This window comes from Triplophysa rosa, linkage group LG22 (genome assembly GCF_024868665.1).
Source record: "Triplophysa rosa linkage group LG22, Trosa_1v2, whole genome shotgun sequence".
NCBI lineage: Eukaryota > Metazoa > Chordata > Actinopteri > Cypriniformes > Nemacheilidae > Triplophysa > Triplophysa rosa.
The window spans coordinates 13386985-13410579 of NC_079911.1; the positions used below are offsets into that span (position 1 = coordinate 13386985).

The 23595-nt window shown below is 37.1% G+C and overlaps 4 protein-coding genes across 25 annotated transcripts in view; 3 read left to right on the plus strand and 1 right to left on the minus strand.

Moving 5' to 3' along the window:
* The first annotated feature begins 416 nt into the window (after positions 1-416).
* On the plus strand, positions 417-14719 carry sytl2a (synaptotagmin-like 2a). 4 transcript variants are annotated; one of them, XM_057320940.1, is made up of 17 exons: positions 417-762; positions 3222-3459; positions 3946-4097; positions 4444-4567; positions 5243-5297; positions 5381-5474; positions 7646-7717; positions 10561-10665; positions 11847-11941; positions 12159-12269; positions 12415-12584; positions 12816-12918; positions 13000-13161; positions 13262-13361; positions 13440-13536; positions 13722-13927; positions 14048-14718. In XM_057320940.1, exons 2-17 carry the CDS (start codon positions 3359-3361, stop codon positions 14191-14193), a joined length of 1893 nt encoding a protein of 630 aa, XP_057176923.1. In that variant the 5' UTR covers positions 417-762; positions 3222-3358; the 3' UTR covers positions 14194-14718. The 4 variants fall into 4 exon arrangements, with proteins under 4 accessions (XP_057176923.1, XP_057176924.1, XP_057176926.1 ...); XM_057320941.1 differs by having other exon boundaries at positions 13265-13361; positions 14048-14716; XM_057320943.1 differs by lacking the exon at positions 12159-12269 and having other exon boundaries at positions 14048-14719.
* A 206-nt stretch (positions 14720-14925) lies between these two features.
* Positions 14926-17588, plus strand: crebzf (CREB/ATF bZIP transcription factor). Of its 2 annotated transcripts, none has more exons than XM_057320945.1 (3): positions 14926-15099; positions 15579-16639; positions 17149-17588. In XM_057320945.1, exon 2 carries the CDS (start codon positions 15618-15620, stop codon positions 16377-16379), a length of 762 nt encoding a protein of 253 aa, XP_057176928.1. In that variant the 5' UTR covers positions 14926-15099; positions 15579-15617; the 3' UTR covers positions 16380-16639; positions 17149-17588. The 2 variants fall into 2 exon arrangements, with proteins under 2 accessions (XP_057176928.1, XP_057176929.1); XM_057320946.1 differs by lacking the exon at positions 17149-17588 and having other exon boundaries at positions 14927-15099; positions 15579-16114; positions 16215-16327.
* Positions 17589-17718: 130 nt separating this feature from the next.
* tmem126a (transmembrane protein 126A) lies at positions 17719-20650 on the minus strand. 3 transcript variants are annotated; one of them, XM_057320949.1, is made up of 5 exons: positions 20538-20650; positions 20111-20226; positions 19829-20022; positions 19627-19741; positions 17719-19527 (listed from the first exon to the last, which is right to left on the minus strand). In XM_057320949.1, exons 2-5 carry the CDS (start codon positions 20221-20223, stop codon positions 19329-19331), a joined length of 621 nt encoding a protein of 206 aa, XP_057176932.1. In that variant the 5' UTR covers positions 20224-20226; positions 20538-20650; the 3' UTR covers positions 17719-19328. The 3 variants fall into 3 exon arrangements, with proteins under 3 accessions (XP_057176932.1, XP_057176931.1, XP_057176930.1); XM_057320948.1 differs by having other exon boundaries at positions 20389-20645; XM_057320947.1 differs by having other exon boundaries at positions 20400-20644.
* A 139-nt stretch (positions 20651-20789) lies between these two features.
* dlg2 (discs, large homolog 2 (Drosophila)) overlaps positions 20790-23595 on the plus strand; it is a 193767-nt gene continuing 190961 nt past the window's right edge. For 7 of the 16 annotated variants that reach the window (XM_057320911.1, XM_057320920.1, XM_057320921.1 and 4 more), the window contains exon 1: positions 20791-22197. In XM_057320911.1, the coding sequence (XP_057176894.1) occupies positions 22179-22197 (19 nt within the window). In that variant the 5' untranslated portion in view covers positions 20791-22178. Of the gene's footprint in view, positions 22198-23595 lie in introns of all 16 variants that reach the window. The other 9 variants (XM_057320913.1, XM_057320938.1, XM_057320923.1 and 6 more) reach the window with 4 other exon arrangements.

Sequence of the window (23595 nt, forward strand, 5' to 3'; positions counted from 1 at the left end):
ATTTATTACTTTATTTATTTTTATGAGAAAGACTGTTCAGTATCAAAATTTAACAAGTGTCATATATTCAATTTCTGTAAAAAATACGATACCCCTTAAAAGCAAGACCTTATAGCCTAACGTTACTTCCAACACGAAGCTAGCGTATAGCCTACTAGCTGAGGTTTAACAGATAAAACACTTACAACATTACTTTAATAAACGATGTAATTCATAAGGAGTGGCAATACACAAATATAAACGGTGATTTTATTATATTTAACTTTACATACATATGATTCATACGTGCCTTATTAAAATGCACAGTTTATCGAATTACATGATCTCGTATATGGAATGTGAGTAGAATTAAAAGTTCATGAGATTTAAACCCAAGTGGCCACGCCCCACGGGGGTGTTGTGTAAATAGCCTACCCAGTGAGCCTCTTACAGCATTTTGGGACATAGTTCGCAACTCGACACAACCTATAGAGTTATCTATAGACAACAGCACTGAGACACAACCAGGGCACGTGTGTTCGTGTAGTAGAGGGAAATAACTTTACATGCCACACACGCGCACTCGTGCGCGCCAGCTTGCTTTAAAACTGGCGTGCCAAACGATGAATGAATATCCTCAAGTGTAAAGCCAATGGGATATTACTGTACTCCAGTACTTCAGATGTTAAAACTGTGCAGTGACGGACGGTATTGGAAAAAAATATTCTCGGGCTTTCTCTAGTTTTGTTTCTGACTCTTCAGGTTGGATTAAGCAAGATTGAGGTAAACATTTCTAACCTTATTTCCTACTGCTACTGTCAAAACATTTAAATATTTACAATTTTTAGACTTCACATCAGATTGAGTGTGTATGAGTTCTGCATGCTGTGACAAGACTGCTGAGGTCTGTTTCAACAGGCACAAAGTGCATTTCACGTTTCCCTGTTTTTATGTCTAGAGTTTTATCTCTGGTGCCATTCTGAATGTTCCCTGCCTTCCTAATCTGTTAGTGCCTGTAAAGCTATTAAGGCAGGAATGCAGACTGTTTATTTATTTACATCCAGATCAAATGCTGAGCAACATGAGCACTTTCACTTGCTAAAACACAATCTTTTTTTTTTGGAAAGTAAGGCAAACACCTGAAAAAATACAAAAAGACAACAAACCAGATAGCAGGCTAAATATGTTAATATTGTGTAAAGTACAGTAGTACTGCTTAAAAGACACCTGGATTTTATCAACAAGCCCAAACCAGGTGGTGACACTTCATAGCTTTATGGTTATGTGTAGGTGTGGAGTATCCAGGTGTTAACATCCAGATGGGTGTATGTGACCTGCCCCTTTCGTTCAGTGATGATGTTAATACATCTCACTTGTATTGCAGAAGCTTTAAGTCCAAACTTTAATGTAATCAGCATTTCTAGATGTATTGTGGCCATTCCAGTCCAGTGTCTGTTAAATTTCAACAAAATCAAATCTCAGGAGTGACATAAAGTCATCCAACAGCAATGTGAAAGACTGACAGCATGACAAGACACATGAAAACTGTGATAAAAAAATCATTTTAAACTTTTCCTACATACAGTACATGTACAAACACTGTTGTATTGCTTAAGAGTGAATATGAACATGTTTTCTTTGCAGGATTTGAGGTCTAAAAAAATACAGAGCATCTTTTCTCTTATTTTCACCTGTTTCTCCAGTTTTCATTTTCTGCTAATAAATGCAAATAGAAACTTTTTTATTTTATATTTGGAAGAAATTTTGTTAGTAGTTCACAGAATGAAACAAAAAGGATAATTTTACCTAAGCACATACCTATGAATAGTAGATTCAGAAAAACTGAAAATGGTCTTTGAAATGACATCTTATTTTTTCCGAGGCTGTATTCAACATTGAAAATTTTGTGAATGTCAGTGTCACCTTGTTAAAGGGATAGTGCTCTCAAAAATGAAAATTATGTCCTGTAGAATTTTTTTTGTTCTGCTAAACACAAAGGAAGATATTTAGAAGAATGTCAGTAACCAAACAGATCTCATCCCCCATTGACTCCCATAGTATTTATTTTCCCTATGGCAGTTAATGCAGGACGAGATCTGTTTGGTTACTGACATTCTTCTAAATATCTTCCTTTGTGTTTAGCAGAACAAAGAAATTTGGACCAAAATGTTTTTGTTGTTGAAATTGTAAGGATGGCTTGTTGTATCTGTTAGTGTGGGGTAAAAATGTCAAATCATTCATGTTTTATTTGAAAAATGACTTAAGGGACCTTACATATTTCTTCTGCTGCAGGTTCAGAGTTGTCATGGAATGCCTTTTACAGAGCTAATAGAATCATGAATGCTGGTTTGAGATGTAATGCGTACTGAGAAAATCATTAAGCTATGTTATGTGAAGTAGCTTATAAATGTAATTTGAAGCTTACGTTTGTAATTATGCATTTATTTTTTGTGTAATTAGAACGAAGCGTGGTTTTGCTAAAACATCTTTAATGAACAATCAGTATGACAGGGTATAAATGTCTAGCTTAGTTATCAGTTGACCTGATTTAATTTTCAGTCTTTTCTAACATGATAAATTTTCTCTAGAGGCGGACATGACTCATTTAAGAAAATCAACATGTTTTTCCAAAATAGGAAAGTAACAGGCAAACTTCCTCTTTAACTGGAATGTATCATCAGGGCCGTGTCTCACAACCCAGATGTGTCTCAGCAAGAAATGGGTCGTCTGGTAGAAGCATGTTGCTGTTTATAATTTTTCCTTTGCCTTCAATTGTAAACCAAATCTATCAGACAGAGAAACATATTCACTCCAATGTCTCACATTTAAAGTAAAGAAAACCAGATTGTTCAAATTGATACCATTTGTGTGCCACCACATAATCAGAATTAAGTGTAATTTGATTTTGGAATGAAAGAGTCTTTTACTGTCGTCTCTGCATTTCTGGTTCAGAAGCATTTGGCACACTTCCTCTGATAGTCACCTGACAATGCTATATCACATGTTGAGCACACTTTATGGACCGTCGATTGTGCATAGCGATATGAAATGTTGTGCAGGAAAGCATGGATGATCTCTAAAGCCCTTGTTCTTGAATTCATTGGGTACAATTAGGATCATGTGATGGATCTTAATGGGCTAGAAGAATTTCCAGGAAAGACATATTTACGAGAGTGAACAGTCAGAGCTTGGCTTACAAACAAATATTTTTTGTTGTCACTCTTGTTGTATGTCCCGTGCAGGTTTTACAGGTCTCCCATGATGTAGTTCATGACATGATGGGCATCAGTGAATCAACAAGCATCACTTTCCAAAGTCACCCAGAGATGATCTGAGACTGATCTGAGATCTGTTAGCACCTCTTACCAAACTCACAACCATGATTGACCTGAGCTATCTGACAGACGAGGAGCAGGGAAAGATACTGGCAGTGCTGAAGAGAGATACCAAGCTCAAGAACTCAGAAGAACAAAGAATCAAGTGAGTTTGAGATGTTAAATTGTGGGTTAAGAGCCAATCGAGTTGTGATCAACTTACTCCCAACACTTAGTTAAAGTGACTGGAGTAATTGGTTTACGGTTCAAAGAATGTCTGGAATTTGTCCACATGAATGTCACTGTATAAGCTCGCTGTAATGTTAGATCTCAAGATTTCAATTCAGTGACTGAAGGTTTTCTGTGAAGATGGTTGAAGCCAAAATGTAAGAGTTCTATTTGCTAATTCCCATACTTTAGTTTGTCTTGTCACATACTTGGTAACAAATGTGTAGTAAAATGCAATGGAAGTCACTTTGGATAAAAGCGTCTGACAAATGGATAAAATGTAAAACGTCTTCGTAGTTTATACTTTTAATGATAAATGTTTTTCTAAAATAGGGAACATAGTTATATTATAAGAACAAGTATGTGTGTCCAGACTTATCACTGATATAGTATAAAAAACATTTTTATAATCTGTTGCCTTCAGGAAGCTACATAAGACAGAGAAAGATAAAAGCAGGCTGAAGTATTTGACTGGGGAGTGGTTCTATGAGTCAAAATATCACAGACACAGAGACAAGATCCATGGCTCCGACATCATCAGAGCGTCGATGGGACTGAGAAAACCCGTGACCATATGTAAGTGATGCCAGCAGACCAACTGACCCGTCTACAGATTGATATCAAATAGGACGTCGGGCGCAGTTTGCATATCTTGTTATTTCTATGACATGTGTCCAGTGTACTTTTTCTAAATTTTCTTTTGTGTACTTGAATTTACATTATGTTAATCAAATAATTTAATCACTTTACTCGCGTAGAGAATTGTGGTAGCAGTGCAAAGCCCCCGGGTTTGATTCCAGGGAATACTGATAAAAAGTATAACTTGAATGCAGGTTAAAAGTGTCTGCCACATGTGTAAATGTCAATGTAGTTTCATTAGATATTTAATGATGCCAGCCTAACAGATGGTCTTTTATTTCAGTGGAACTTTCTCAGAGATGGGATGAGAAAGCCAGTTTTGTGAACCGTGAGAAGAGAGATGTTTTCATTCCTCCAGAACTCGTAGGGCTTATTGAGGAGCCATCCACTCAATCCCAGAGTGACAGGTGAGCATTTGCTTATAATGACTATTAAGATTAAAACATTCCAGCTAAACGTTTCGTCTAAATGAATCGTGGCGTGACACGTGCTTGAATATCAGTTATGTTCAATTTTTCTAGTTTTTATCATAGCCTTGATATTAAAGTATGTGCAGTTATGTGATTAAACAGTTTTTTAGGAATTAAATGTTGGTTATGATAACTGTTCAAAATATTTTGAATGTTGCATAATTAGATGTTCTTTCTTATAAATGATTTCAGGCATGCAATACGGTGCATGTAAAATAATTAGAAATACAAACTAAATTAATGGTGGAAATCAAAACAGAATAGAAGAGGAAATACAAGGTCACAGTTTCTTCGCTCAGTATTCTTTTGCTGTTATCAGTGCTGAACACATGCTGTCATTCTGCTTGATTAAAGGATTTCACAGAGTTTTGTTTTAAGCTAACAAACACAGCATCCGCTCTTAGCCTGATGGTGCTGTTATCAATGGCATCATATCTGTGTTCCTGTTGCTCAATTGGCAGAGCATTGTGTTAGCAGCACACAGGTTTGTTACAAAGAGAATCTCAGCTAAACCTGTGATATGTGTGCGAGTTCTGAATCATGGATCTAATACATTAAATGCATAAACACCCCTTTTTATAGACGGATATTAACCATATCACCCCCATACAGGGTGGATGATCGTCATTCTCGAGACACCCAGGAACGACAGAGACCTCAAATCAGGGTGCAGTAGATACAATTCAGTTTCTGACTTATGATTTTTTTAGATGCAAGGTCATTTTATTAAATTTATGGTTCCCTGTGTAGCCCAGACAGAATCCCTTCAATAGCGTGAACTCGCAGAGAGTCGCAGACAGGCATATCAATGGAGTGAAGGAGGCTGACCAGACACCTACTGAGGGTGAGAATATGTTCACTACTATTCTCAAACAGAACCTCAAACGTATTTTTTCTTTTTAATCCTGTAATATTCCAGAGAGTAGATACCACAGATAAATAAGATAACATATATGTTATATTTTTTATGGAGTGGATGTTCTGAAGAGGAAAGTAGATTTCTTGCAAGCACAGTAAGTTTGTTAAACAGACCCTCATTGAAAACTGCACGTGTACTGCATCTGGGCTATGATGGTGGCTTGACACTGGGAGTAGTAACTATCTGCATGCATAATTGTTAAAAAATGCATTATTTAATCAAGCTCTAAACTTTAAATATGAGATACTGTTCAGTATATCAAATATATTTTTGATGCCACTTTGTGAAAACATCTAAAGGAAGATGGAAAATGTGAGGGCGTATAGGAATAAGACCAATGGTATGAAGTACAAAGATCATTAGTCTAAAGTACAACAGTTGACTAAGTTTTAATACAACTTCTGATTAAACTACACACAACTTGTAGAATTAAAGTATTTATGTGCTAAGCTGTAGTTTTATAATTTACACTGGATCTAGTGTGTGGCATTAAGTGATAATAGAATATGTGGGAAAAGCGGCATTCTTTGAAATAGTCTGGTTGAAGCTTATTGCAGTAGTATGGTTTTAGGGGAGATTATACAGTATGGAGAAGTATGCAGCTTTCTGAGTAGCTAAGCTGCCATGCATGACCAGTCTGTACCTCATACATAGAAGGTAGATTTAGTTTTATAAATATGTTTTCAGCTGTCAGGTATATTTGGAATGAGTGCTTAGTACGGTTAGTATCGATTAGTACTGATATGCCTGTAGTATTCCTGTGGCTCAGTGGTTAGAGCATGGTGCTAACAATGCCAAGGTCATGGGTTTGATCCCAGGTGATTGCACATAGTCAGAAACAAATGTATAATACAATGCAATGTAAGTCGCTTTGGATAAAAGCATTTGCCAAATGCATAAATGTAAATTGTTTAAAGTAAAAATTGTACAGTTCCTTCCATACGGTGTTTTTTTTCTTTAGTTATGTTAAATAATGTCGGTTTTAGTTTGAATTGATAGAAACCAGTTATTTTAGGTGTTACCACCAAGCATATTTTTAACTTAGTGTTTTTTGCAGTGTAGAAACACACTGTAAAAAACAACTAGTAGGATTTACTTATTTTTTTGTTTTGTATACATTTTCTTTAAGAACATTTTTTCACACAGTTTTTTTAAAAGTAAATTTAACTTATTTTTTGCATTAAAATGTACTTTGAAAAATAACACAAAAAAGTTAATCCTACTAATTGTTTTTTACAGTGCAGTACAGTAAGTACGGATGTAATGTAAACGTTACATTTTTCTCACTGTACCAAACCCTTCATACTGCTATCATATTCTTTGGTTGCTTGCAAGCTTTTAGTCTACTTTATGCATTCCACTTCATTGCTTTACCATTCAATGTGGTATCTGCAATTAACAGATACCACTATGTTATTGTAGTATCCGGACTGTTAATTGAACTGAAAAATGAATTCATAGTCAATATATGAATTCGTATTTTTCCACACATGTCCAGTATGTTTTTGTTCTATGTTGTGCTGCTTTATTATCCAGCTCTTTTATTATTTTCCAGAGCATCTTGCTGCCGAGAGCTTCACTTCCCATAATGCTAATCTAAACACCGAAACCCACATAGGCACTCAATGCACAGTTAAACCTGTGACCTTCCTGCAAAGACACTTCCACAGGTGACCCCAGTAATGAACAGGTCATGACCCCCTACCCCCAGAACAGCAGTTGAAGAAAGCAGTACAGGGAACTAGCATGGAAGTTTTATACGCCATAATAATCAAGAGTTTCCCCAATTGATTGGCATGTTATCCATGTCTGTGAAAAATGTGCATGTTATCTTCATTATATCATCACAATAACTGCATGTGCTTGGATACATACAGAATATGGTTTCTGTTGTATGTTGGTATTCTGCAAATGGTGATTGGTAAATAAGCTCTGCAAGAAATGTGCTAAGAGTTTTTACTGCAATTTAAATGTGTATTTTTTATTATGTGTTGACAGGAACAGTGGTCAAGCCTACTCAGTTTAATATCTTAACTGTTTTCATTGCTTTGTCTCAGAATCACTTGCATTTACATTTGTATTTGTCTCCACTACAGATCATCATGAGCTTTGTGCTGAGCCTCAGTCCACACAGGTGTCCAACTTCCGCTCCACTGCTGATATTACAGGTAAGGCTATTCAATTGAGCAATGAGTGCCAGACTCATAAGGTAACAGAGGAAGAGGGTCGCTCAATTCCTAAGCTACTTGAATGGCTTTGGCGAGATGGAACGCTGACAAAACCAGTCCAGAGAGAGAAGAACCAAGGTGAACCAAAGGATTGTGGAACATCAGACACCAAGTCAGAATCGCCTGTTGTACAGCAAAAGACTATGCCATCACCAAAGCCGCGTAGAGGGATTTTTGCATTGTTTTCAAGAGCAGAGAATAAAGACAAGAGTCTTGAAGTTTTAGTAACTGATGAGGAAGAGACAAGTCAAGAAAAGTCAACTGCAGAATTTAAGCCTGAGGCAGGTGATAATATAGGTCTGCAGGATGACAACAAAAAGTCAAAAACATTGCAGGAGGAGAATGGAAACAAAGCAGGCAGTCCTGTTTGTGAAGATAGTTTTCAGAGAGAGATATTCCTCCAAGCTGAAGTATCACCAGGTAGACTTGCCAACCTCAAGTCATTCTGGGAAAGAGGTATTAGAAGGCCAAAAATACCAAGCATGAAAAAAGATGAAAAACAAGAAAGTGAACCATCCCCACTTAAGGAAAATGTTCGCAATGCTTTGGATTTGAGCATTGGACTATTAAAGTCCAATGATGTGTCTGTCATATTATCAAATCAAAATGAAAAACCTTCTGATCTGGACAGCAGTAAGATCTCAGAAGACCCAGTTACTAAACAACACACAGACTCGATTAAAACTGATGTCGAGCCAGTGTTATCCAGTTCACTCCTAAAACACACAGATAATACTCCAGACGATAAGCTGCAGGAGGATGCTCTAGCTGAGTCTCTCTCCAGAGATATATCTGATCTGAAGAAAGAAATCTCCACCTTTAAAATGTCCCTCAGTCAACAGGAAAATAAGTTCTCAATCGATGATCTCAAGTCATTCTGGGAGAAGGAAAAAAGTGGCTTTAGTGTACTTGTAAGCTCTCTAACACATCAAGAGTCATCTTCACAATGTTCCTCAATAGAACTTGATATCAGGTAGGACAGTCCAGATCTGATGAGTTCTCTAGATCGAATGAGTTTGTCTTCAAACAAAGATGATGGTTTGATTGTGAAAGAAGAGGAGATGGAAATGAACAAGAAAAAACAAAGCCTAAGCATAGTGCCAGAACAAGAACAACAAGAAGTCAGAGGTAGAGTACCTTACACCGTCCACAACACTTGTAATTTCAAACCACAGGCAAATTCAGACAAACACTCAAGTCCTTTGCCTCCCCTTGGAAGTCTCTCTTCAAAAGGTCATAATGAGAGCCAAGAGTCTACTGACATTTACCAGTCCAAAGATAAAGATAAGATCAGAACATCCAGCCCTTTGCGACAGTTTAAAGTACCTCCCAGAGACTCTTATCCAAAGAACGAGTCAAGGAAAGATGGCTTTCCTTTAAGAACATTTGCAATAGATATCCGTCCAGCTAACACGAGTCCATGCACTGTAAAGGCCAAACCAGGCCAAACCTATGAAGACAAACCCTCAAATTCGTTACATTTTTCTGGGAAAATATGCAAAACTAATAGTCCTGAGAGAAATCCCATGTCCGCTACCCAAGACAGCTCAGAGCTTCTTATCATCCCATTAGACAGTAAGCCATTCCACTCCACAGCTGCTTGCTCACAGGTTTCAGCCTCCAGGCAGCTGTGTATGTCAGCTAAACATGGGAAGACCTTAGAAGACATTAATGTAAGAACCATCATGCCTAAATAACGAAAGCTGTCAATAGACTCTCAGTCAAATGCTTGTATGGTCAGGTCATATATTCCTCTCAGTTTACGGCATTACCTGGGCATACCCGAGCAGACCATCTTAGGTCAAAGAGAAAGGCTGGAGGAAGGTGAGGTTTCTGAACAGGTGAACCAAGGCAGAGTAAGCAATGAGAGCTCCCCCTCTTTGTCCCAGCATGATTCTGAGGAGATCACCTTTGACTCCTCTGGGGCCTCCACACCTGAAGCCTGGTCCTTCTCACACACAAGTTCAGCCTGTGAGCTTATTTATATATTCTGGTTTAGTCTTGATTTAGTAGAATAGGTGTTGATTGGTTCTTTGAATTTGTGGAAGCTGGGTTTATGACCTTAAAGAACTGTTTATCGATCAAGCAATAAACTGCCTCAAAGTTTACCAACATGACAAAATGAAACATTTTTGTTCTTAACTATTAAATAAAATATTGTCTTGCTTCACTTTGTGAGGATAATGGCTTGTCCACACCGGGACGATAATCGCAAGCGCTTATCTCCAGCATTTTTCGAAACGTTTAAAAAAAATGTCGCTTTTACGCCTGCCGTTTTGCGCATCGGTGTGCACACTCACATTGGCTCCCTTTGTTTAGTCACGAGGCGTTAAACGTCGATGTTAAATGCGCACAATCATCGTCCTGGTGTGGACAAGCCATTATTCTCTAAATACTATTCCAGTTGAATTTTATGGGCCACATTAACTGTACAGGCATGTGACCATTTAAGCCCTGCCTCTACATATTTATTCAATATTCTCACAAATGCAATGAAATAATATAATTTAATAATCATTTTTTTTATTTCTTTTAAAATATTTTTGACATGAATCATAAATCAGCTTGCAACCATTGAAGATCTAAACAAATTGTTGGTTCATGGAAAAACAATATAGCCTTTTTGTTTGTTTTAAATTGACATTTAATTCAAGTTTGTGCATATAATTTTTACATTTTAATTAAATAAGCTTATGGAACCATATTTTTTTACACTGTTTCTAATGCGATATACTAGTCACTAGTATTAGTAAGTTTATCATATATGATATGGGCTGTAACAGGTGACAGTGAAGAAGACTGCCCCGTCAAAGTTGCTCTGGAACATGCCAAAGCCAGACCCATTTCTATTTCCAAGAGTCTAGAAGACCTGGCATCCACCCCCTCATGTAAGTTTCTCTCTTCTGTAATGTTCCAAACTAATGTAAATTTCCGTCTTGGGGATTGAAGCCATTTTGGGCCTTGTTGAGGAGATATCTCTTCTTTAAAGGGGATATCCTCTATCGTCCTCTGCTGGATGGGAGAGGAATTTTTTTTTAAATGAAACAACAGTGTATCCAAACCTTTGTTATCATTAATGATATTTGCCGGTCTGTTTCATAATTGACCCTTGGTCTTTCATGTATATTTGACTATCTGAGATGGCTAATGGAAAGCATTAAAAGACACATGGAAGTTTGATGGATGAATGAATGGCTTAATGACAGACATTAAAGACATCATGGGGCAGTCGTGGCCAAATGGTTAGAGAGTCGGACTCATGACGAGAAGGTTGCCGGTTCGATTCTCAGGGCCGGCGGGTAACGACTGAGGTGCCCTTGAGCAAGGCAACTTACCCCTACTTGCTCCCCGGGAGCTGCAGTGATAGCTGCCCACTGCTCCGAGTGTAAGTGTGTTAACCACTTGCTGTGCGTGTGTTCACTACTCTCTGGATGGGTTAAATGCAGAGGTCACATTTCGGGTATGGGTCACCATATCTGACTAATAGGTCACTTTCACTTCACTCACTTCACTTTCACTTCATTTTCATCATGTACTACCTAAATGGTAGATATGGAATGACTTGAAATTTATTTCTTGAAAATCACAGTGTTTATGATTCATGGACCTTTTTCACGTTTCCAGGTTTCTCAGCAGCAGAAGTCATCATAGTAAACTTCTATAGCGGTGAATGGGAGACTACCACAAATATACTTTTTGTATTCTCATTTGCTCAAATAGCAAAAGAAAAACTCAACGATAGTGTTTTCACTACTTGAAAAAAAATAGAGAGTGTCTGATGACAGCAGTCAAAAGAGAGAATGATGTCAAATTTACAGTGACTCTGTATATAGACGCTGTATAAGTAACACCCTCGCATTAGCGTTAACTATTTTTTGTAATTTGATGCAAATGTAATATAATACAACGTATAGTGTTATAAACATACATCATTTAAAAAAATGAAAATATAAAAAACTTTGGAGGATTTACAATGCTGATGACCGTTTAACGCATCATCACAGGCTTGTGAAAAAGGGCCGTTGTGTGTTCACTGTGTTTCCATGTGTGTGTGTTTTTTGTGCCTCAGTGTCCGCAGTGACTCCAAACACAAAAACATCTTTCTCAGACCCGGAGCAGATGAAGATGCTGAGTATGTCTGTACCTGCATTCAATCACCATGAGGTAAAAATCACTACTTACCCATGAGCCTTGGCATATTAAGACACCAAATGCTAGATACTAAAAAGCATGCTAATCTACAGCTTCAACCCTTTGACACGATGCTCTGGAGTAACTCTAAAATGTCACAGCTTTACGCGCATGTACATTATCACATGTCTCTGTGATTAACCTGCATAAATGTTAACCATCTTCTATTGTTTGTGCATGTACAAAATAGATGGATTACAGAAAAACTGACTCTGCATCAGTGAGCAGTTTCGATTTCGACAGACTGGAAGCATACAATACTTCCTCTAGTATTTGCTCTGAAGTGGCATCCATGTCTTCTGTATGTGACCCCTGTCTTGTACAACCCTAATAAAGCTCTAATATCACAAATTAACATGTCCACCCATTTTAATCCATTGATAACATCATATTATAAGTATCTACAGTATATAGTAGATCTGTGTCTCTGTGTATGATGTTAATAGGTTACTGGCAGTGCAATGAGTATCTACAGTAGTGATTTTCGTAATGTGGAGGTCAAAGGCACAATCCAGTTTGGCATTCACTATTTGCAAAAACGGGGAGAGTTCCACATCTTCGTGGTGCAGTGCAAACATCTTGCTGTGGCAGATCCTAAGAGGAACCGGTCTGACCCGTAAGTATCGCTTATTGCTCCCTGAACTCTCTGTAAGTAGCTTTGGATAAAAGTGTAGTAGCAGAGAAAAGAAATCTGATAATATTTCTCACTTGTAGAATATGTGTTGGAAAGGGCTAAAGGCTGGTTCACAACAACGTTTTCAACAAACATTCTTAAATTGTTTAGGAAGCATAAATATTTTCATTCTGCCCCAATACATAACAGCTTTTATTTGTATTTGAAATTCAGGTACGTTAAATGTTACTTACTACCCGACAAAGCAAAATATGGAAAGAAGAAAACCTGTGTGAGGAAGAAAACGCTGGATCCAACATACAACGAAATTCTGCGGGTATCAGAATTATTAGTGATGTCATGTGGTTGGTGATGATTGTTAAACCTAAATCACCAAAGTTGGATTTTATCTTTCCAGTTCAAGATTCCAATGGATACTTTAAAAACTCAGAAACTAAACCTCTCTGTGTGGCACAATGACACATTTGGCCATAACAGCTTTCTTGGAGAGGCTGAGCTTGATCTGGCTGAATGGGACTTCAATAACACACAACTGAATGAATATCTACTTAAAGGAAGGGTAAGATCACAAAAAAAAACATGTCTTGGATAAACTTTTTGTATAGTGGATTCCATTACATCACAGTAATGCACTGCCATAAAAGTGTGTATTTTTCAAGCAGGTTCAAGTTCTTCTCAGCCCAAAACATTCTGCCTGTAGTGAAGAAATAAGAGCAGAGATGAGAGTCGCTCTTCGTTTTCTCTCACGGACTTCTGACAGTAAGCAAATGAAACTTTGTTCCATTTTGTTTATAAAGTATAAAAATAACAATATTTCTCATTGATGTTGACTTCCAGCTCACAAAAACAAAGTGAATGGCGAGGTGCAAATCTGGGTGAAAGAATGCAAGAATCTGCCTATTTCCAGAGGTTCTATCGACCCTTTTGTTAAATGGTATTAATTTCATCTTTCATTTGATACGCTTGAATGTACGCGCCACGTTTTTATGCAAATTGCATTAAAATTCTTGTAAACTTTGCATATTGTATATTTTACACTGTTAATGTCTTAATAGTGAAATACGCACAAAAATATATACTGTATATGTGGAACTAAATGTCTAAAATGTGCCGCCTTAGCACAATCCTTCCAGATACCATCCGAAAAAGCCGTCAGAAGACCAGAGTGTTGAAAAAAGCATGCAACCCAGAGTTTAATCATACTATGGTGTATGACGGCTTCAAGCCTGAGGACCTGAAAGAGGCCTGCGTGGAGCTTACCGTGTGGGATCATGACCGACTCCACAACTACTTCATTGGGGGTATTAGGCTTGGTCCTGGTACAGGTAAATAAAGGGACAGGGCCACTGCCACCACTGCACAAATATACAGTCATAATTTAGAAAATTAAAGCACACACCACAATTTGTATGTTCTGGTGAAACTGTTGTCGTATTATCTTACAGGTAAAAGTTACGGCGCTGATGTAGACTGGATGGACTCTAACGGTGCTGAAGCAGCCCTATGGGAGAGAATGATGCAGTGTCACAATGAATGGGTGGAAGGTGTACTACCTTTGAGAATGCTGGTTATGGCTAGAATGTCTAGATAGTCCAGACTTTTGAACACAAAAGGACAAGAAAAATGAGGGTGAATTGAAGAATATGAAATAATTTTGATGTATGAATTGGATCATTTCTTTTTTTGTGATTTTACATAGGCCTATTTAATATATAAACATTGGTGGTTTCTTGAAAGTATGGATACGGAAAACATGAAAAATATGGTAATTAAAAATACTATGCTTTTTGTGAAGTATGGCTTCCATATCTTAAAAACACACAAAAAAACATTTATATTTTCAAGTTATAATTTTTTTTGTTTATAAATTGCTTCTGGGATGTTCTTAAGACACTGCCTAAATACAATGTAATTTAATAAACCTTTTAAACTGACAAACTGTACTTACGTTTAAGTTTAAAATGGAAAATGCTGAATATCTTGTACTAACAAATAACAAGAATTGTTTTGAAAATACTAAAAGTTCCGTATGCTGCTTTCCAGACATGTCGGATTTAAGATATTTCCCACCTTAGCCCGGAAATCATTTCTGAAACAGCGCTGTTTAAATGTTAATAAATACTTTTAATGTTACTTAATCATTATAATGTTAGTGTTTTAATATTACTAAATACCTTCAATGAGAATCTGGACGTAAGTTTTTACTTTGAGGTGGGAAATACGATACGAACACAGCAATAAACCTGCGTATGACGTCAAGTATCGCGAGAACATTCTGCGCTTTCCCCAGTGCGTGCTCCTCCTCGTGAAGCGACGAAGTATTGCGATGTTTTAATGCGACGGCTCGCCATTTTAGTGCGTTTGAGTGTCGTTGTGTGGGTTGCTGCGTTCGTACTACGTCCAACAACCCGAAAAACATTTTTCTTTTTGTCAACATAATATTTCCGTATTTTTGTTCAACCAATCGTTGTCTCACGACATCAATATATCATTTATGGTAAGTCAATTTGTTTACCACAAGAATATTTGTCCCGTTTCTGAACTGCTGTGTCACGCAGATAAAAGCGTGCGATTGCGGCCTACAAGTGCTGTGAAATAGTTTGTTGGGAATAAAATTACGGATCGATTTGGTACGATACGAATAATATTAATTTAGAAGTGTCATTAACTAACTTGCGCACTTTGTTAAAATAAATAAATAAATAAGCAATATTCAAATATTAGCTTGATGTGCTAACCATTAAAGAACAAAGATATTTGAATAACGTCACGTTATCTTATATAATATTGAGGTATTGTCTTACGGTCTAATATACATTTTACAATATCTTAAATGTGTGTGTTTAAATTCACCTAACTTGATTACCGAGAAAGTACGAAAGCACAGTGGTTAATAGCACGTGGCACCATGAAATGGATTTATCGAAAAGAGCGTATTTATTGAATAAATTAACTCTTGTTTATTTTTTCTTTCAGTTTCTCTGATTTAATACGGATTTAACTGGAAACACAGCCATGATCACCAGAAAAAGAGGAAGAAGCAGTCTCGCCTCTGACGTCACATGTACAAGTGCCTTTCAAGAGAGTGATGATGTCTTGAAAACAGGTAATACGAGTGAAGTAACCACATCTCCAGAAAGTGACAGCAATAATTGGGGCCTGGATGACTTGCTCGGCTCTAATTTCAACTGGGACCTGGACGACAGTATGCTTGATTCCTTCAGCAACTTCGAATCACAGACATCGGCCAGCGATGAGACCAATCAAAGCATGACAGCTGATGCTCCTGCATCCCACAAAAGAGGTGCAGTCCAGCGGGCAAAACTGCAAGATGTCTCTGGTCGGATCATCAACAAGAATGCCATTGCAGCGAGGATCAACCGTTTAAAGAAGAAAGAGTATGTCAGTGGCTTGGAGCAGAGAGTTGGCTCCTTGACATCGGAAAACCGCATTCTCAAGCAGGAAAACGGGAACCTCAACAAGAGGGTGGAAGAACTGGAGAATGAAACTAGGTACTTGAGAGCCGTGCTGGCCAATGAGAGCATGCTGGCGCAGCTGTTGTCTAGATTGAGCGGTGTGAACGGCATGAAATTCTCTTCCTCGCTTTTCCAGGAATCCAACGAGAATGACCACGATTACGCCATTCCCTCGAAGAACGCGAAGGTAGAGGACAAAGGTACTGCGGGTGGCATCTGCCTGCATGTGGACAAAGACCACGTCTCGGTGGAACTCTGCACCAAGTGTGCGGAAATGTCAAGCTTGTCACTTAAAATGTAGGGTCAAGTATTTTACCTTTTCAAGGTTTCCTGAGACTGAACTTTGCACGAGATGTAAATGATCATTGAGGGGACATGACGACACTAGTTGTCAAATGTAGAGTTAACTGTTTAAGTGTGTGCAGGGCTTGAATAGCATGTCTTTTGAACCTGCTTTCAATACAAGTTACTGCTAAACTTGTTGACAGTTTTTTTCTAGGTGCTTGGTCCGCCATGCTGGATGAATGCATCACAGAACATCCATGACTGCCAGAATCCATGGTAAGGATCAAGATATAGAAGACTGCACAGAAATGGTTAACTCCTAAGATACAGATGAAGACAATGTTGTGTTGCCAGTTCAAGCAAGGCACACAGCGTGAACTGTATATAAATCTTAAGGGTTTTGTTTTTGTTCTGGTTTTTGTTTCTTTGGTTCAAAGCAAAGATAATAACATAAAAAAATCTGCATTGTGTTTGAGTTACATATTTTGGATGATTAATAGGATTACGCAATGAATTGTAGGGTGTCATTTCAGTTAAAGCTTAGAACATATAAGAAAAGTTATGTGAAAAAACCTAAAGTCTAAATTATGTAAATAAGTGATGTTTCACAAAGGGTTTATCTTTACTAAACCTTTACTAAATCAGTTATTACATATGTTATAAAATGTTTGGAATGTTGATGTTGACTTCAACAGATAAATGCAAAAATATACCCTTTGTGAAACATCGCTATTTTTCTAAGGAATGTTTTTCATGTAGAACCCTTATTTTTCTTTATGCTAAAGTGGATTTTGCTGTGGGGAAAGCAGAAGAGTCGGGACCACCAGCTTGCATCGTGGCCTGGTAAATTTAATAAGGTAGTACGTGAAACTATGTAAGTTACAGCTTTTACTGTCCATTTCCATCACATCCTGAGATGCCAGATATTGTCATGTTTATTTAGCATTTAAAGTGTTACATATAGTAATACAAATAAGTAAAATAGTGCACTTAACATCTGTTGCATAATGAAAGTCATCCTGGTATGGAAAAGCAATTAGGATTTTTTTTAATTTAGTCAAGATGACAAGAGAAACTGTATGTTCAACAATACCATGTTCAAAGGTTTATGTTGTGTGAGGAATGATAGACCACATGTGAGATGTATTGAAAATCTAAACACTGTGCAGGCACATGGCTACAGCTGTTTTGGGATAAAATTTAATAAATTTTGATTGAACACTCATTTGAGTAATGTAAATTGTTTTTGTCTGATTAAGATATTAACTACTCTCCTTCTCTTTTTATACAGCGTTTTCTTCGCTCTCTACAAAAAGCCTTTTTCTTCTCTTCAAAGTGGATAAAGAGTGGTGGTGATTTTATTTCGTTAAATTCAGTTCTGTTTGATGAAGACCATTGTTGGTCATGGATAATCATAGAAGCTGCTGCTCTCTTATGTTGCGGATCACCCAAGTAGTTCTGAAATGTCTAACTTTGGTGTTTCTGGTGTCTTCATAAAAAAATCAGTCCTAAGACCATCAATGCAGTTACTGGTTAGATGATTGTTACAGCATTTTGTTGGATATGATGATTACTTGCAGTTGTCTAGACATAGCTTAAATAACGGCCAGATAATTTATTTTTAATTTCTACTTTATGAACAGTGTTGAAGGAATTAAGACCAATTATAAGATTGCTTCAGTGTAATCATCAAAACATGCAGAAAAATAGTAACAAAAAATTGACTTCATTGCCATCAAGTAGATTTTTATGTCATGAAAGTTCTAATATTAATACAAACATTTTCCCATAATCTTCAAAGAGTGTTCTTTCAGAATAATTAAAAATACTAAAGACAAATCGTGCGTTTTAAATCACCATAATGTTATTGACGCTTTAGCATTTCAGAACTGTTTGGTTGATTGTTGGGGATTGGAAACGAGTGCACATTCGGAGGTCTTTGTGAGGCAATATTGTAAGTTTTAAAAATGTTAAAGCGTTTTGCTATCACACTTTACAGTAAGGTGTTATTAGTTAACATTAGCTAACATAATAAAAAAAATAGCAATTTAGTTTTTCAGTTAGTTCACGTCCATACAGTTATTCATGTTAGTTCATGGTGCAATAACTTGTGTTAACAGTGACAACGATTTTAATAATGTATAAGTAAATGCTGAAATTAACATTAAATAACATTAATAAATGCTGTAGTAGTGTATATCATTAGTTCATTTTAGCTAATGCATTAACTTATTGTTAATAAATAGCAACTTGTTGTTAATAAATAGCACCTTATTGTAAAGTGTTACCAACTTTTTGCTAAATGCATTATTTTCAGTTGCTAACAAAACCTGGTTATCAAATTCTCTATTTTTGGGTAAGTTGTAAACTGACAGTTTTAACACCACTTTTTATCCACTTTATAGTCCTACTTGATTATTTAAGGGGAAACCTCTTCATGCCTTTAATGGTAGAATAACATAGTATGTAGGGAATTTACAGCAATTGTGATACTTAACATTTGTGGTACAATTTTATAGAAAACTGCTTTAAATTTCACCTATATTTAAAAATGAGTCTTTATTCTGAGCAACTTTCTGACAATTACAACAGAGTGCACATATGCCAAGTTTTATTGTTGATGAATTATCAGAGCAATTGAAATAAACACATCTGAAAAACAGACATAAGGCTTTGAATTACGATGTTTAATTTGAACAAAATATTTACAATGTTTAAAGGGATGTTGACCACAAAATATTTTTTTCCATTTAATCACCCTTGTCATTCAAAAATTACTGATTTCTGTGGAACACGGTGAGAAATGTCTTGGTTTCTGTGTCTTCAGTGGAAGTCAATAGGGCCAATGTTTGGTTACCAACATTTTTTTTTAAATATCCTTGAGTTCCACAGAAGAGAAACTCGTACAATTTTGGAATGACATGAGTGTGAGTAAATAATGAATTTTCAGTACCAATGCTAACAGTCAATCATGAAGCTCTTCACTGTCAGAATCTGGTATTTTTAGCATTTTCAGGTAGATCTCGTAGTGCTTTGAGCTCAAGTAGGTTCCAAATAAAGCCTGCAGGAGTAGAACAGCGTACATTTTGCGTACAATGGGTTTGCTCAGATTCACCCAGAAACGTAAAGTATTTCCTTTTTCTGGCATTGGTGCGCTGCTATACCTGTAAAACAATACATTTCAATGCAGATGGAGAATAAGTCAACATTTTTAAGAAAAGTAATATATAAGTATACGTGATATATAGTGCTTGAGGACCTACCTGGCTGCAAGTCCAGCGTTGACAGGTAAGGCTAACAAAATAGGATATATGCCCCCACCAAGCACACCCACCAGTGCCCCTCTTATCAGGATACATGTTGGGCAGTTCAGATCACCTACAGAACAAATGCAGCCCTTTAATATCTTTGTAAAGAAAACGAGTGGGAGAAAAATAGATGTTATCCTTTATATAAAAGCCACACCTGACATAAGAGGGTTTGTTACGGTCGCAGTGTAAAGTGCTGCTGTTGTCAAAAAGGGAAGAACAGCCATAGGAAGACTGGAAGTAAATCGTCCTTGACTGACATTGAGTGCACGTCGGTAAAAGCTATTGGCAACCAATCCAGCAAAAGCAGCGTTTCCAGCCAAATATATGGGGCCGTATGAAAACAGCTTTCTGTTGGGAACGACCACACGCAACCATCAGTTAACTGCATTGGTGGAAAAGAAACAATGTTGATTTTAACTAACGTTAACTAACTTACCTGTCGATATCAGGTAGACGTTCAAACTTTCTAGTCAACATTTCTATAATCATAGCCCTGGATAATTTCTGGCCTTGGGCCGTGTCGTTTGCAGACATCGCCACGTCTGTCATGATCTAAAAAGAAAAATACTTCAAATGATTTTAGTTTTGTGCACTGATGTAAAACTTGACATACAGGACACTCCCAGTATGCAATACGAGCACGCGAGAAGAATTAGCTTAACATTTTTATATTTCACAAATATAGCATATATATAATTACAAATGATTACGTACAAGTAATATACCTTAGAGATCGCTGGTTTGTTGTTACATCTGTGGCTACCTATTGCTGAACGATAGTCATTTCGCTGTCCTTTTTAAAATGTGTTCTTCGCAAACGTTCAACACAATTTATACATTTTCGTACTATTGCGTATACCTACCAACGAGCCTGTAAATAACGCTATATTACTTTTATCCTCTGTTCACCGCTCACAGTCCTCAACGCCAGCAGGGCGCAGCCATGTCTAACCACATGTTCTAGTCAACTCTCACCCCGAGTTTCAGGAACAATACGGCGATTCCTATTGGTCCGTGCGTGCGCCAACTGCCGGAACCGACGAACGCCATTGGTGGGCGCGCCCTGTCAATCCCCGTGGGTCAACCCTCTCGTTGCTAAGGCGAAACTGGTGATGATGCTGCTGCTGGTGATACTGCACCCACCGTAGAGTCTGCAAACCAGCTTTGGCTATAGATGCCGCGAAGAGCCATATAAAAAAGGACAGTGTGACGGAAAGGAGGTGAAGTTGTTCTTAACTTCATACTTGGACGCTTGAAGAGGTCGTTTGGGATATGTTTGTTCAGATTGGCTTAATTACAGAGGCAATTGTGGAGCCATGCCTTATCGCAAAGCTGGATAAAACTTGCAGGTGTTTTCCGACAGGCGTCGCAGGCTGCTGTTTCGTCGTGGGGGGAAATACATCCTGGATAACTGCCTGGTTTATTTAGTTAAATCCGTCTTTTAAATAGCATTTTGTCTGTGGTTGGGATGTTGTAGCTGAATTATTAAGTAATTGTGCCGATGAAATAGCAACTTGATCGTCAAAGTAGACGACTGGGGCTTTGGAAAAAGTCCACAAATTTTAAATTGACGTTTTCTTTCAAGGATCACTGTAAAGATTTCACTTTTTTTATAATAACTATAACATCACGTACTGTTTCAAATCACCGTTTTACCTACAACACAAGTTGTGGTGCACCTTGAAGAACTGTTTACAAACATGCTACATTAAACTCACACAAGTTATTAGAGATCTCATGCTTATTTATTAACTATACAGTTACTAGAGCGCAATGTTTACGCGTTAAACATGCTTGATCAGCACATACCGTCTGAATTTGATCCAACTCAAGCCATGCACCAGACATTCTCTCCAATTTGATGTAGCCTCTATGGCCCTTTGGGGCAAAACTAGTGATTAGATTTAGAGAAAATAATTCAGGCTTTACCATTCCTATAATATCACTACGCCTTTAATATTTGTCACGATCGCTCTTGTTTTCCTAGTTAAATCTGTCAGGGTTATGTTATGGATGTTGTGATGGTATGTTTCGTAGATTTGTAGTTTATAAGAAACACCAAAGGCCTTTAAGGAGTCGAAGGACGTGGGAATATTCCAGCAGAAGAATAATCCGAACATACCTTAGAGAGCTCAATACTGAAAATAAAACCAAGCCTGAACATATTCGACCACTGGAGACCAGTGTTGACATTTCTCATGGACTCATCCACACCAAGGTGTACTGAATCTGATATCTGTTACTATCGGATTATGGATTTATTTCTGATACGGCTGATCATCAGCGACTGTCATGCTGCTGTGTTTTCTTCTGCATGATGTGTCAACGCGTGTCTCTCTGTTTAACTTAAACATTACAAGCTACAACCTGTCCATTCTGGTCGCTTTTACATCCACACCAACAAACTGAGCTGTAATTTAGCTGCAGACAGTTTCTCCAGGATACTTGCAGCAAATGAGGTCGAAACTTTTGTGTTGTTTTCACGCGGACAGAAAGGAGTAATTATGCCCTTAAGGAAAAGAGGTGAGAAAAATATGTAAATATATAACATATAACTTATATGATCTTGTTAACACACAGGCACAAATATATAAACTTATATTTAGCTAAGATTTTATGTAGGCCACGTGCCGTCACATTGGTCTTGACCATAAATATATATTTTTGTTATGACCAATTCTTATTTTTTAATTTTCAGAAATTTAATTTTTAATGTGCACATTTAAATGACATGTGACTTTGCTGATATTGAAATGTGTGGAGAATTTCTTTTACAAAATATTTCATGTGGCAAAAGTTTTTTTCTTTCTCCATTATGTATTAGATAAAGAGAGTCAAATGAAATATCACGTGTTGCCATAGTTTCAACTTAAAGAAGCCTTTATTTGACTACACATGCTGTCATATTTATAGTTGTTTTTTATGTACATATGTAAATGTCACATTGACTTCATGTCCTGCAGTTGTTGAAGAGGGCAAATATAGTCATGTCACTGAAGTATTGACTTTTACTACCTTATTTAATTTGGAAGTTTATATGGTCTGAGCCTTAAATATCTAGTAGAAACTGTGTGTATACAAACTGTGTGTATATGCAATAATAGCCTAGTGCAGGAACACACTGCAATACGTTTGTATAGTCTGTAAAAATAGACTCATCTATGGCCAACCCGCCTGCGACCTTAAATGATCTCAAACTCTGGTCTGCATTTATATTTGGGGCTGGTATGCAGCTGTGTTTTTAGATGCTCTTAATATAACAGGCATGTCTACATGTCCATAGGCTTTAATACTGTACTGTAGCTGTGACACTTTCATTAGTACAGTTAAAGAACAGCTACATTAAGTTTAGAGCTTTTCATGCAAACCTAGACATGGACATACATCCATGATTTTCATATTTTTACACACGATCTGATTTTGGTTTAATAAAAGTCAGTTTTCTATTGATCAATTGATGCCAGAGAGTTCTGTTCTGTAGACTTTTGAAGTGATTTATACAGTCGCAGAAAAAATTAAGAGACCATTTCAAAATTATTTTCAGATCAGTTCAATATTAATGTGTTTAGGTGAAAGTATCATTTTTGTTTAATTCTGTGAACTACTAACAATATTTCTCCCAAATTTAAAATTCAAATATTGTTTCTATTTGCAGAATATGAAAACTAGAGAAACGTGTCAAAATAACAGAAAAGATGCTCTGTATGTTTTCAGACCCTAAAGCGATTTTTCAGAGGCAAAACAAAATTTCCTCATGTTTTGCTCACGCTCAACGCATCCTGACTGAATATGACTTTCTTCTTGAAGAATAATGCAGTCGGAGTTATAATACCATGTATCATTTTTCTTCCAAGCGGATGAATAGGGGTGAATGGGGGGCAATTTTTTGAAGCTCCAAAAAGTGCATCCATCGATCGAAGA

What these genes read in the sequence shown, in the direction of transcription:
- crebzf (XM_057320945.1), top strand. Translation starts at nt 15,618, where the DNA reads ATGATCACCAGAAAAAGAGGAAGAAGCAGTCTCGCCTCTGACGTCACA.
- sytl2a (XM_057320940.1), top strand. Translation starts at nt 3,359, where the DNA reads ATGATTGACCTGAGCTATCTGACAGACGAGGAGCAGGGAAAGATACTG. An exon ending in CTGCATTCAATCACCATGAG is followed by an intron (nt 11,942 to 12,158) that starts GTAAAAATCACT and finishes TGTACAAAATAG; the next exon opens with ATGGATTACAGAAAAACTGA. An exon ending in CATACAACGAAATTCTGCGG is followed by an intron (nt 12,919 to 12,999) that starts GTATCAGAATTA and finishes TTATCTTTCCAG; the next exon opens with TTCAAGATTCCAATGGATAC.
- tmem126a (XM_057320949.1), bottom strand. Translation starts at nt 20,223, where the DNA reads ATGACAGACGTGGCGATGTCTGCAAACGACACGGCCCAAGGCCAGAAA. An exon ending in AACAAACCCTCTTATGTCAG is followed by an intron (nt 19,742 to 19,828) that starts GTGTGGCTTTTA and finishes TTTGTTCTGTAG; the next exon opens with GTGATCTGAACTGCCCAACA. An exon ending in AACGCTGGACTTGCAGCCAG is followed by an intron (nt 19,528 to 19,626) that starts GTAGGTCCTCAA and finishes ATTGTTTTACAG; the next exon opens with GTATAGCAGCGCACCAATGC.